Raw genomic sequence first — 13781 nt, forward strand, 5'->3', positions numbered from 1 at the left:
TATGTACAGCATGCTACACAATAAAATAATAATAAAAAAAGATTCCTTTGAATTATTATAAGCATACAGCCGGAACTGCTGCGTTACCGCGCTAATGACAGTGGATAATCTGAACAAAGTCAAAATATTTTATTTACACGGATAGTGACATATTTCACCTCACGAGAGATTTTGGAACTGCCTACAATAGAGCCCTCTTACTTCATGACGATCGTGTGCGGTTGAAAATGTTCGGAGCATTCCGGATCCTATTTCCCACATCCATAATTTACATTCAACAGATGCTCCCGAGTTGTATGACGTTGGTATTACACAATACCCTTCATGTGAATCCACAGCCAAATGCAACATGGTATCAGTCGGATGAACGCGACGGCCATATAACCGGTCCGCTACATCCAATCCATCTGCCGGGATATAGCTCTCCATTATTCTAGAAGACTGTCTGTCACACCAGTTGCTAGCGTACCGTGTAACGTGTCTCTTGTGGGTGTAAGGCTGCTTGATGGCTATTGCAGGTACACATCACGAGCAACAAGCAATGTTGTCATATTTCGAAAACGAAATCGATTCCATATACATAGTTTATATTAAATAATTTGTTTGCTTAGCAATGTTATTTACCACCAATGCTATTTACCATTTAACTGTACATAATTACTGAACATTCTGCATAAAGTAAAGCCTGAAACATACAGAGCTCCAGAGATTATGATTGTTAACTCACGGTTTCAATTATTAAAGAATTACACAGATATGTCTAAAACTTGCTTCTAATATTAGACTCATTCAAATTTCTTTCCTCCTGAAACGTTTTACCGAAATCTTTCCCCCCCCCCTTTCACACTAAGACATATTTGCGTGCACAGTGAAACACCAATGACATAGGGTCATCATCTAGAATAACAGAGGATATTATAATGCCAACGTACAAACATCCATGTTCAACGTGAGAATCGAACCAATCACCACGGCTTCAACGCAGAGTGAAATCTCCAGCTCCACACGGATCACTACTGTGTAACATTGCGACACCCTGTTTCTGATATCACAGTCTTGTGAAGAAAATGTTCTACAACCTGGCGTCTTTGAAGAGTTTCGGTAAGACTGGTATAGAATGCCTAATGTCACATTTCATCGTGTTCATAGAAGAAGAGAAAGACAACGAATCAAAATATATCATTGCAGTTTTATACACTATTGTATGATTTTTGTTCAATATTGTTAAGTGTCAAGTGTGGGTGATAGATGTTAATAATAATTAATAAATTATAAGAGTGTGAACAAACTGGACCACTTTCATTTGTAGCAAAGAAGGGAGTCAAGGTAAAATGATATTTAATAACTTACAACTGGGAAGGTAAGAGCTGAACCAAACATTACTACTCGTATGCTCAGTAGGCCATGATGACCTCCTCTTCTTGTAACTGTCGGCGTGTGTTTGTCTCATATCTAATATTTGTAATTATTTAATAAAGCTATTATTTATTTACTCATTTATTTCTTTCCTCTCCATTAATCTTGTTATATTTGTATACATCTATTCTCACCATTTATTAATTAATTTGACATTTATCTGCTTGCTTATTATTTGGCTCTATTTCATATATTCTTATTAATTTGCTTGTTTGTATGTAGGCTGCATTTATTTAAGTGATTATTTACTTACTTTGGACTTATTTAATTAACTAATTATTTTTTCCATAAATATTTCTTTACCTTATGATTTACTTTTTATATAATTAAGCCTATCTCTTCATCTACTTATAGATCTGTCTATATAATTTATATTATACACTTATTTCCTTATTTGTAAAGTTATTTCACGAACAAAATTTTACTTACATGCAAACTTACCTCTTAACCTAATTATTTCGTTTTTTTCGTACATATATGATTAATCGTACCTATATATATATATATATATATATATATATATATATATATATATATATATATATATATAATCGAGTTATTTTCGTACTCGACTACCTAATCCTTTGCTTGTTAATATTAATGTTTCTTTAACAAATTATAGAGTTATCTGTATACTTACTTGATTATGTAATCATATGCTTGTTAATACAAATGTTCCTCTAACAAAATGTTTAGTTATCTGTATATTTATCTGATTACCTAAAACTTGTTTCATGATTGTAAGTTCCAGCTCAACTGAGAATTAATACTAACTCTCGAAGTCTTATGAGGTTTAAAATTTGTTTTTATGAATTCTGACTTCACAGGCAACAATGATCTAAAGTTATAGGTAAATTGTTAAAGCAATAAAATGAAATATTTGAAATATTTTCTTTCCGTTAGCATGTTAAAGACTATATATAACAATAAAAATAAATAAGGTTTTATATAATTACAACAAAAATGGTGGGTGGTAGAATAATTCTGACGTTATCTTTGGAATCAGCAGACGAAATTATATAGGAAACAGCAGAAAATTTACATTTAACAGACTCACTGTTGACTAGTGTTATTATTATAGGTGGTCAATACATTCTTGATGATACTGTAAGTAAATTTAAGGAGAACACCCAGCACTCCAAAGAAGGCCCAACACTTTCCATCGGTGAGACGAAATGTTATACTTCTCATCCAGATATGCAAGAGACAGTCCTCTTCTGTGTGTGAAACTGCTGTATTGCATAGAATCCCTCTCAAACCTGGTAATAGGGCTGAGAACAATCCGATCTTATTGGTCTTATGGATGGCCACAATGTCCGCCATCCTGTTGGAAATCAGCAGAGTAAATACAATCGACTTTCTCATGAAGTTGTTGGCAATGCAGGATCTAGTTTTATGATGTCTGTTGTTTCGAGTAATTCTGTTTGCCGACAAAATCTTAATACATGCTCTGATGTTTCCATCTCTTTGCTTGCAATAAAACGTCAACGGGTAGTGTTGTAGAATCTTCCCTGTACACATCATACTGCTGATAAATTGTAAGACATTTTTACAGCGATTACATATTCAGAAGTTGATAAATTTGTTTTTGAGCACGGCCAGGAATTTGCCTTGGAGCATTCTGCATGTTTTTATATTCACCGAATTTATTAATTACACCCATTTGTATTAAAATAATAATAAATTTTCATTATGACATCACATTTATTTCTTTCCTCTTTATGTTTCATCACTGTTAGTTGGGTTCGAATCTACTTTGTCTTAAACACATCATAATTTCAATCATTTAAAGGCTACGATGTATTCGTATAAGTAGAACGTGTGACCAGATTAGTCGAATTCCATGCTCATAAATAGGGGGCGGATGTTGATGACCTATAAATCTACTTAAAATGATCATTAAAATGCCCTTCAACTAATGGAAAAATGACGAAGTTAAAAGAAAATGACATTTAAATATTATTCACCGTACTAGCACCACAACTTCTTAAAAATTAGTCACCTTGTTTCAATGACTGCCCTGCAAATCTCGGAGAAAGGAGGCAACTTCCTGGAATTTGGCTAAGATAAAGGAAAAGAACATGAACCAAAATAAAGGTTTTAAGGGAAAACTATAGATTTTAATGGGGGTTTACAATTTGTTTCAATCGGTGCTGCTCCATATCAGTGCCTTCATTCTCCGTCTCCTCCTCCTTCCGTTCTTCACCTTTGTTACCAGATCTTCCGGATGGGGGGAGTGTGAATGACAAATCAAATTGTGGGTGCAGCTTGCACTCTTACAATCCTTTTTTTAAAAACACTCCCCTTCCCTTCCATGGGGACACAACGTCCTGTCCAGGGCACGGTGAAAGTTTCTCCCCTTCCAAACAAACAAATTCTAAAGACATCCTCATACCGACAAAACAACAGTAGCGGTCAAAGCCCTCACTTCAATTATGAAAGTAAGAAAGAATAAATTAATGAATTAGTGAGTGAGTGAATAAGTGAATGAATGGAAAGAAAGAAAGAAAGAAAGAAAAGAAAAGAAAGAAAGAAAGAAAGAAAGAAAGAAAGAAAGAAAGAAAGAATAAAGAATGAAGAAAAGAAGAAAAAATTTAATTATGGGAACGTTAAATTTGCATTACTCTGCAGAAGTTTCTCGAACTGAATCAGGTCGAATGTGTACATCAAGTGAAATATGACAACTGCGATGTCGGAAGGTAGACAAGGACAGACTGCAAACAACAATAAAAAATTTCCAGTTTGTATTAATTACAAAAAATATTATGTACAGCACAAATATATATTTCTCTCTCTGCTTTCTATTATGAAAGAATGGAAGCAGAAACATCAAATATCAATTAGAGAAGAGAAAAACAACAGATATCAACAAAAATTACAAGTAAATACAGAGATAAGGTACAGGGTGTTCACATTTATTCCGGGTGAGTTTCCACAAGGAGTCTACAAAACACATACCATCTACAATAAATAAAAATATTAATCAAGACAATAACACGTTCGAAGTCGATTCGATTCGATCAATTCTCCTCACTACACAACTCGCCTTATCTCGTTTTGTTCAAATTTACAACTTGAAAAAAAGATGAAATGCAGATCTCTTAAAATATTAGAATATAAGGTACAAAAAGCTTCGTAATAAGCAACCACATCGGTTTTCAAATGTTCTCCGAATTCCCATCTGCAAAGTCGTGGAATTTCAACAAGTTCACGATATATGAATCACTTTTAATTCATTATAGTAACACTCAGTTAACTGGTTTCCCTGCAGTTTAGCAACAACGTCATGTCTGCTTAAATATAATCATTTCATTCTGATTTAGTCCATTGTTAAACATTTTGACTTAAATTATCTCCAAATACTCAAAGCAATTACAAGTGAACTGATAATACCTATAGTTTTATTTTGGTGTTATATTTAATTAAAATTGTCATTTATATTGTAAACAGTGTTGCCAGATGGTAGAACATTTCCCGGGCCTGGGATATTTTGAACATATGGAGGGCTGTAGAGAAATAAGGGAAATTTTATTTAATAACGGGAAATTCTGTATCAGCGATCAGTAAGAGGTTTGTTAGACAAACACACTAGTAGTTCTTTTCTCATAGGAATAGAAGTCTTTTGTAGTGCAATCACGAAAGTGAAACACGTGCAGGCCTTACTGCGAACAGCGTCACAGAATGGGATATTTTAATCACTGTTAAGAGAAAAATTCCTGCGATCGTCTGGCAACTCTGATTGTAAACTTATATTAATTTCTGATTACTTACGAGCCGCACACTTTTTGGTTTTCTTCATTCCTATTGATTTTGAAACCTCTTTCAATAATCGACGCATATAATTTACTTTTTTCTATTGTCCACATCATGAAGACGCTCATATTTCCTGAAGTCATTTAGCACGTGGTATGTGATCCTCGAAAATGAATCTCTAATCTCAATTTTCATTTAAACCTTGTTAATGTAAAAATGGATTTTCATTTGAATAGCGGGCCTAAGAGGTTTGTTTCAACAAAGAATCAGGATTTGTTAGACGTTAGAGAATTTGTTACGAGCACCTGTGATACATGGCTAGTTTCAAGTTCTCTGTGATTTCTCTTCCAGTAAGCCTACAACGACAACATAGTGATGAATTTAACGTCAGATATCTGTAATTCTACTTTCCTCAATGGTTACTAACATCCTTACTTTCATCCACTGAAATAAGTGAAAATGGAAAATGCAGCATTTTAATTAATGCGCTGGTCTTTGTTGAAGTATTCATGAAACAAACCATAAATTCCCTTAATAGGTACTTAAAAACCGTTCCTATCAGAAAACCTTACAGTAACATTGAACGTACTGTCACGAACGTGGATTGTCGCTGCTATAGCATTGTGCACATGCCTTTTACAGTTTGGAAGACTGATCTCTGTTATAACAAACCAAAGCCAATTTTTTGTTAACTGATGCAATGGCTCTATAACATTAGATATAATCTGCCTTATCAGCTGCTAGTTCAAAAGTTGAATTTTGACATTCTCACAGTCTCATAAGAAAATTCCCTGGTCTGCCATATCGTCCAGGACTCCTGAGAAGTCACTTCAATGAAAGAAATAATACAAGAGAAACATTTTCTCAACTTGGAGTGTCAATATAAAATTCTTGAACATCAATAGACTCGTTGCTTGGCTGCGGGTCTGGACGCACAAATTTTCATAACGAGGGCCTAGGCTCGCTGCTGGCGGATGTGATAGAGGGAGAGGGTATGGCAGCAGCGCTCGTAGTGGCACTGGACGGTACTATCGTGGCGTCGGACTCGGATTTGCGAGCCTCTCTGACTCGCTTCATCTTCTTCTCTTTGGCCTTCTCCCGGCCAGCTCTCCAAAATTCCTCGAATTTGGAATTGATGTCGAGTTCAGACTTGCTAGCGGCTCCCGCTGTCGGCTCTGCAGTCGGGCTCTCTTCAATGTTTTCTTCGTCAACCTCCTGTAAAACACATCAATAACAGTCAGTGATTTTAGTGGTTGTAAAGAACTATAACTGTAAGTAACTATAACGTCATTGGTAAATAATGATAACTGCAATAGTAATGGCCAGTGATATTACTACTACTACTACTACTACTACTACTACTACTACTACTACTACTACTACTACTACCACTACCACCCTGCTTTTACTACTACTACCACCACCACCACCACCAACCCTGCTTCTACTACTACCATCACTATCACTATCACTATCACTACCACTACCACTATTATTATTATTATTATCATTATTATTATTATTATTATTATCTGTGGCGCTACAGCCCTTTAAGGGCCCAGACCGACCAGCCGGCTGCTGGTCCCACGTACAGTTGGCAAATTGGAATAATCAGTGTCGCCATATTTTAAAATAATATTACTCTTTTCGCGGTTATGTATGGATTATATAAGAGGAAGACAGAAAATAGAAAGGATTGAAGAATGCTGGGTTTGCAGTGAAAGACCTGCCCTTGAGCAGAACACTACGAATGAATGACTTCTCGTACCCGGTATGCAAAATTCCCTTATTTTGACCAAAATTATAGTTTCTTTAGGCCTACTTAAAAACAATATTCACAATAAAAACTTTCCCTAGGTGAAAATAACAAAACTTAATATACCATTACAGTCGCCACGGTGGGTTGGTGGCTATATAGCGCTAGACTTATAATCCTTTGGACCCGAGTTCGATCCCCAGCCATATCCCCCATTTATAACTTGTATTGGGCAAGCTCTTGGTCCAGGTTATACAGGGGTTTTCTCCGGGAGTTTCGGTTCCCCTGTGTCATCACAACAAATATCCATCATCATCTCATCACGGGTTTAGCTCAGACCAGACTCCTATGGCACACCCTGTGTCTTTTTTTTTTTAGTTGGTTATTTTACGACGCTTTATCAACATCTTAGGTTATTTAGCGTCTGAATGAGATGAAGGTGGTAATGCCGGTGAAATGAGTCCGGGGTCCAACACCGAAAGTTACCCAGCATTTGCTCATATTGGGTTGAGGGAAAACCCCAGAAAAAACCTCAACCGGGTAACTTGTCCCGACCGGGAATCGAACCCGGGCCACTTGTTTCGCGGCTAGACGTGCTAACCGCACCCTGTGTCGATAAATCCGTCTTCATATGGGTGAATGACAGTCAAGTAATTGCCATTAAAATAATAGTAATAATAATAACAATAATAATAATAATAATAATAATAATAATAATAATAATAATGTACAATAGGCTATAAAAGAAAAGGGCAAGAACTTGTGCAATTATTTAGTTTAGTTGACGATGAGTTTTCTGGACGAAATTATCTAATTAGTATTTACGACTTGAGATATATAATCTTAAGTGAACTTCTGTGTGCGGTATAGTTGACAGGGGTTACTGAAGTTGGTGGTGTTTGTGGGTTTACCGTATTTGGCACATATGTCTGAACGCGGAAATCACGTTACCTTCTGTCATACTCTCCGTCGGCGTACATTTTCGTTAATATTGCTGTTAAAAATTAGGTTAGATTAGGTTGGGTTAGGTTAGGTTAGATTAGATGATGGGATAGCTAACTATCGTGAGACCGACGAATGTGACCATTTAGATGGGTTAAATGAGGAGATGGCTAACAAGCAAACATTCTCATGGAGGCAGATGAAAAAATTAATTGTTTTTCTTCCACCATGTTAATGATGTTAAAACAAGTGCTTATACAAATTTTGGCCACTCGAGAGTAATTACGAGGGCCGTCCAGAGACTAAGGTACCCTGGGACCGTTTACAGAAGGAAAACATAATTTTATGGAATTATTTATTGGAACAGGTACAGCAATTGTTGAGCTATTTTTCAATATATTCCCCACTCGAATTGAGACATTTCTCATACTGTGAGATCAATAGAGAGATGCAGACGGCTGTCACACACTGGTCCCGATCCCAGGCGGCAGACTTCTACGACAAAGGGATACAAAACTTGATCCCACGGTATGTCAAATATCTCATTTCCGGCGGAGCATATGTTGAAAAATAGTTTAACAATATCCGTATCTGTTCCAATACATTTTTCCATGATACTGCGTCTCCTTTCTGTAAACTGCCCCAGGATATCTAACTTTCTGAGGGGCCCTCGTAATTGCGCTCGAGTGGCCAAAATTTATATAAGCACTTGTTTTGACATTATTAATATGGCGGAAGAAAAAAAAACTCTTTTATTTGTCCCCATGAGAATGTTTGCTTATAAGTGACGTAAGGCCGAGCTTTGTGGCAACATTAAAGTGGGTTAGATGAGGGGATAAATGTGCGATATGAGATAGAGGACTGTGACAAGATTGGAGTGAGTTAGATGAGTTAACAATGTAACAGGAAACCGAGGACTGTGATTAGATTAGAATCATATATTATTGCTTTCCGCTCACTTTCAGCAGGTTGTACGTATTCCCCAAATCAAGGAGTTCCAAATATATTTCGTCGACAAAACGTGCCGTCAGCTGAAACTAAATAACTACTTGTATTAGAAGTAGTCAAGAGGCAAAGTTAACGTTAAGTTTCATTCTTTACTTTTGTCAGCTTTTATTGGTTAATTAATTACAATGGACATTATTTTCCTGAATAAATTTGTTTTGTTATGTTTCTTAAGACATCTAATTTAACTTAAGAAACGAACCGAACATTTCTGGTTACTTGATGGGCCTTTTAATTTTCAATATTAATTTACATCGTTAAGTTCGGAAGTAAATTCCGTAAAGAAAAAGTATATGATTATGTCTCGTGACCAGAATATTATACGAAATGGAAATATAAAAATTAAAGATTTATCTTTCGAACAGATGGAAAATTTCAAATATCTTGGGGCAACTGTAAAAAATATAAATGACACTCGGGAGGAAATTAAACGCAGAATAAATATAGAAAATGTCTGTTATTATTCGGTTGAGAAGCTTTTGTCATCTAGTCTGCTGTCAAAAAAAGTGAAAGTTAGAATTTATAAAACAGTTATATTACAGGTTATTTTGTATGGTTCTGAAATTTGGACTCTCACTTTGAGAGAAGAATAGAGATTAAGGGTGTTTGAAAATAAGGTTCTTAGGAAAATATTTGGGGCTAAGAGGGATGAAGTTACAGGAGAATGGAGAAAGTTACACAACGCAGAACTGCAGGCATTGTATTCTTCACCTGACATAATTAGGAACATTAAATCCAGATGGCAGAGCATGTAGCACGTATGGGTGAATCCAGAAATGCATATAGAGTGTTAGTTGGGAGACGGGAGGGAAAAAAACCTTTGGGGAGGCCGAGACGTAGATGGGAGGATAATATTAAAATAGATTTGGAGGTGGGATATGACAGAGACTGGATTAATCTTGCACAGGATAGAGACCGATGACGAGCTTATGTGAGGGCGACAAAGAACCTGCGGGTTCCTTACAAGCTATTTGTAATTAAGTAATTTACATCGTATTTTATGTACAGCAAACAGGTTTCTGTCAGTTAAATGTCTTTAGCCTGTTACTGTCATAGATCAAACGAGACTACGAATAAAATATGTGTACATTTCCCTTGGGTCGAGTGTGGGAAGGTTTTATGTTGTGTAAAATGGACAGATAACACAGTTTGAAGGGACATCAAAGTTATAGTATTAGTATACAGCTGACTTACATTCAGTGCAGTTTAGTTTCGTCCGTAGCAATGCAGTATATATCAGAACAGTGAATCTTCATATGATACGTACAATATATTATGAAGAGACAGTAAAAAAGTGTCGTACCATATTTCTATGGAAACATCCCTACGATCAACAACCATCTGATTCAACAATACAGAATTTAGTGAGAAAAGTGAGAGAAACCGGCTCGCTTTTAAATACTATTGGAAGGCATATGAATTGCGTTCCAACTGAAGAAAAGCTCGATGAAATAGGCTACAGAATACAACGATCTGCCACGAAATCGTTAAGAAAGTTAGCTAAATAGACAAATTTATCCAAGGTAATATCAGTTTGAAAGCGACGAAGTTGTTGAAGTCTCATAAGACAACAGTCGTTCATGAATTTAAGGAAATGGATTATGCGCCTACTGTTCAGTTCCATCGATAGAGAGAATGCGTCTAGAAATCTTTTCAAAAGTTGTGAAATGTGCATTACAGAGGATGATTGTCAGTTCCAGCAGTTATTATAATGACTTATGAACTGTTAAGTTATTTGAATAAAAGTTAACGATTTCACTGTGTCAAATTATAAATGTTTGGTGTTATGTTACCTGATTGACTAATTTCGATGTTGTTTGCATCATCCTCTGAATTCTATCGAGTACCAGCGCTATCTTCTGTTTTCTTGTTGTGGTGATGTGTGTTCATGATGGTGTCGAAAGAGGTGTGTGTTCTGAAATTCAATTGGGTGTAAATTTCGTATCCTCAACACTGAATTGAATTTCAGAACACATACCCTTTTCGATACAATCAATATAATATAAGTGTTAAAACAGTGTACTCAAGAATGAAGAAAATATTATAAGGTAAGCGAATACATCTGTACTGTAATGTATAAGTGGCGAGATATTATTACCGAAAGCTGACGCGCTGAATCACCGCTAACAAGCAAACATTCTGATCTGGACAGAAAAAAAAATTGTTTTTCTTTCACCATGTTAATAATTTCAAAACAAGTACTTATAGAAATTCTGGCCACTCGAGCGCAATTACGAGGGCCGTAAAAAAATAAGTTCGCCAGGGACCGTTAACAGAAAGAAAACACAATTTCATTGGAAAACTTTTTTGGAACACACAGCAATTGTTGAGCTATTTTTCAACATATTCCCTACCGAAATTCAGACATTTGTCATATCATGGGATCGACAGAGAGGCGCAGACAGCTGTCAAACGCTGGTTCCGAGCCCAGGCGGCTGACTTTTGCGACACAAGGATACAAAAATTGATCCCATGGTATGACAAATGTCTCAATTCCAGTGGGGATATGTTGACAAACAGCACAAAAATTGCTGTATCCGTTTCAATAAAATCTTCCCATGCAATTGTGCTTTATTTTCTGTAAACGGCCCCAGGGAAAATCACTTTCTGGACGGCCTCGTAATTGCGGTCAAGTGCCCAAAATTTGTATAAGCACTTCTTTTGACATTATCAACATGCTGGAAGAAACAAATTTAACTTTTTTATCTGCCCTCATCAGAATGTTTCCTTGTAAGTGGGCTGTTACTTTCCCGTGTCACTTTTCGAACGGCACCGTATTAAGGGAAACCTGTTTCCAGGCGTACATCGGTTAACTTCTCATATTTTATGGCTCACTCACCTTTATTTCTGCGAAGGTGACGGGTTGTGTTCGGTAGCGCCCTCCTGACCCCCTGTGCACCGGCTTTCTGACGGCGCGGCGATGTAGTCGGGACAGCGGCTCCGGGTAAACGGCGTCCATGGTTACTGCTGGCAGACAAAAGCAACTTCCATTACTACATATTGCATTAATCATTTTGCTCACTGCAATTTTAACCAAACTATATTTTGAAAAATGTTTTTGAGTCATTAGTAGAGACCGGAATTTTACAAGCAAATATTCTCATAGGGGTAGATAAAGTTATTTCTTTTCTTCCACCATGTTAATAATATCAAAACAAGAGGAATTAGATAGGCCTTAAAAATAAGTTTCCCTGGGACCGTTTACAGAAAGAAAACACAATTTAATGGAAAGATTTATTAGAACAGAAATTGTTGAGGTATTTTTCAACATATTCCCCACCGCAATTGTATATTTGTCATACCGTGGGATCAACTTCTGTATCCCTTTGTCGTAGAAGTCTGCCGCCTGGGATCGAAACTAGTGTGTGACAGCCGGCTGCAACTCCCTGTCGATCAATTGCTGTATATCTGTTCCAATATATTTTCTCAATGAAATTGTGTTTTCTTTCTGTAAACGGCCCAGGAAACATTTTTACTGCCCTCGTAATTGCTCTCGAGTGGCCAAAATTTGTACAAGCACTTGTTTTGACATTATTAACACGGTGGAAGAAAAAAAAACTTTTTTTTATTTGCCCCCATGAGAATGTTTACTTGCTAACCACTACTCTTTAAATTTAAGTGAGTACGGAGTTTGTGAAATGAACCAAATTACTGGGTAGTGGCACGTGGTGATGTACGATGTAAGGCTACTCCCGCATCAAGGACGGTGCTGTGTTGTGTATTACAAAAGAATAAACACAGCATTTGCTATAAACTTTTAACTTAAAATGTTAGTGTTACTACTCTTAATGAAATGTTTAAATCCTATATTACAACAATCTTTGATGTAAAAGTGTAACTTAAAATGTTAGTGTATTAAAGGCACTACTCTTAACATGTTTAAGCCTATATTACAATAATCTTTGATGTAAATTTTTAACTTAAAATGTTACTGTCTCATAGGTACCGCTTTTAATGCAAGGTTTAAGCCCATTTTACGATAATCTTTGTTGTAAAATTTTAATTTAGAACATCGGTACAACTGTAACACAGGTACTGTCCTGAATATAATGTTAAAACCTACATTACAATAACTTTTGCTGCAAATTTAACTTCAGCTAAACTAAAGTATATTGTACTGGTTCAGGAGGAAGGAATTTGTTGTAGAGTACCCTGTAGTGCGCGTTACTTTTGTTTATGAGCAGGATGTCTACTGAAGGACACGTGACGTAATGTATATCCCGTGCACTCTTATACTCATTCCAATATTGTTGGACTAAGGGAACGGTCTTCAGTCATTAGACAAGATACATACTTGAGAACATTTTAATTGAAGTAATTCGATGTGTAACAATGTTCCCTTTAATTATGAAAGGATATGCTTTGGAGTCACTGATAATGATATACTTCTGATGGTAATATTTTATTTAACGACGAAGTTTTTTTTTAGTACGTTATTTTACGACGCTTTATCAACATCTTAGATTATTTAGCGTCTGAATGAGATGAAGGTGGTAATGCCGGTGAAATGAGTCCGGGGTCCAGCACCGAAAGTTACCTAGCATTTAACGACGATCTCAATTGCAGATATTAGTCAATGTCGAAAATAAGTGTGGGCGAGATATGGCCGACATATTTTGCCTGAAGCCCTCTATCAAGAGCAGGGTTCTTTTACGTGCTGTAAACCTACACCCACAGCTTTACTCCTCTACCGGAGAAAGCCTTTTAAAATACATTGCCCTACACTAGGTTTGAACTCATGAACCTTGAATTCAAGCACCAGACCATGGAGGATTATTCTTGTACGAGTATATGGAAGTTACGAATGGTAAAAATAATAGGCTATAGCAAAGCCAAATTATACAATGATCAAAAGTTGTTAAATTACTGACAGCTGAAGTTTACCGCCTTTTTAATAGGTCTACTTATC

At 36.2% G+C, this 13781-nt stretch overlaps 1 protein-coding gene across 10 annotated transcripts in view; it reads right to left on the reverse strand.

The window, feature by feature from the left end:
- Positions 1-4145: 4145 nt before the first annotated feature.
- Positions 4146-13781, reverse strand: part of LOC138710572 (uncharacterized) — a 124637-nt gene continuing 115001 nt past the window's right edge. For 5 of the 10 annotated variants that reach the window (XM_069841561.1, XM_069841557.1, XM_069841559.1 and 2 more), the window contains exons 2-3: positions 11712-11839; positions 4146-6384 (exon numbers count right to left, since the gene is read on the reverse strand). In XM_069841561.1, coding sequence (XP_069697662.1) covers positions 6112-6384; positions 11712-11831 — 393 coding nt within the window. In that variant the 5' untranslated portion in view covers positions 11832-11839 and the 3' untranslated portion in view covers positions 4146-6111. The remainder of the gene's footprint in view (positions 6385-11711; positions 11840-13781) is intronic. The other 5 variants (XM_069841564.1, XM_069841558.1, XM_069841560.1 and 2 more) reach the window with 1 other exon arrangement.

This window comes from Periplaneta americana, chromosome 12 (assembly GCF_040183065.1).
Source record: "Periplaneta americana isolate PAMFEO1 chromosome 12, P.americana_PAMFEO1_priV1, whole genome shotgun sequence".
In the NCBI taxonomy this organism is placed as follows: Eukaryota; Metazoa; Arthropoda; class Insecta; order Blattodea; family Blattidae; genus Periplaneta; species Periplaneta americana.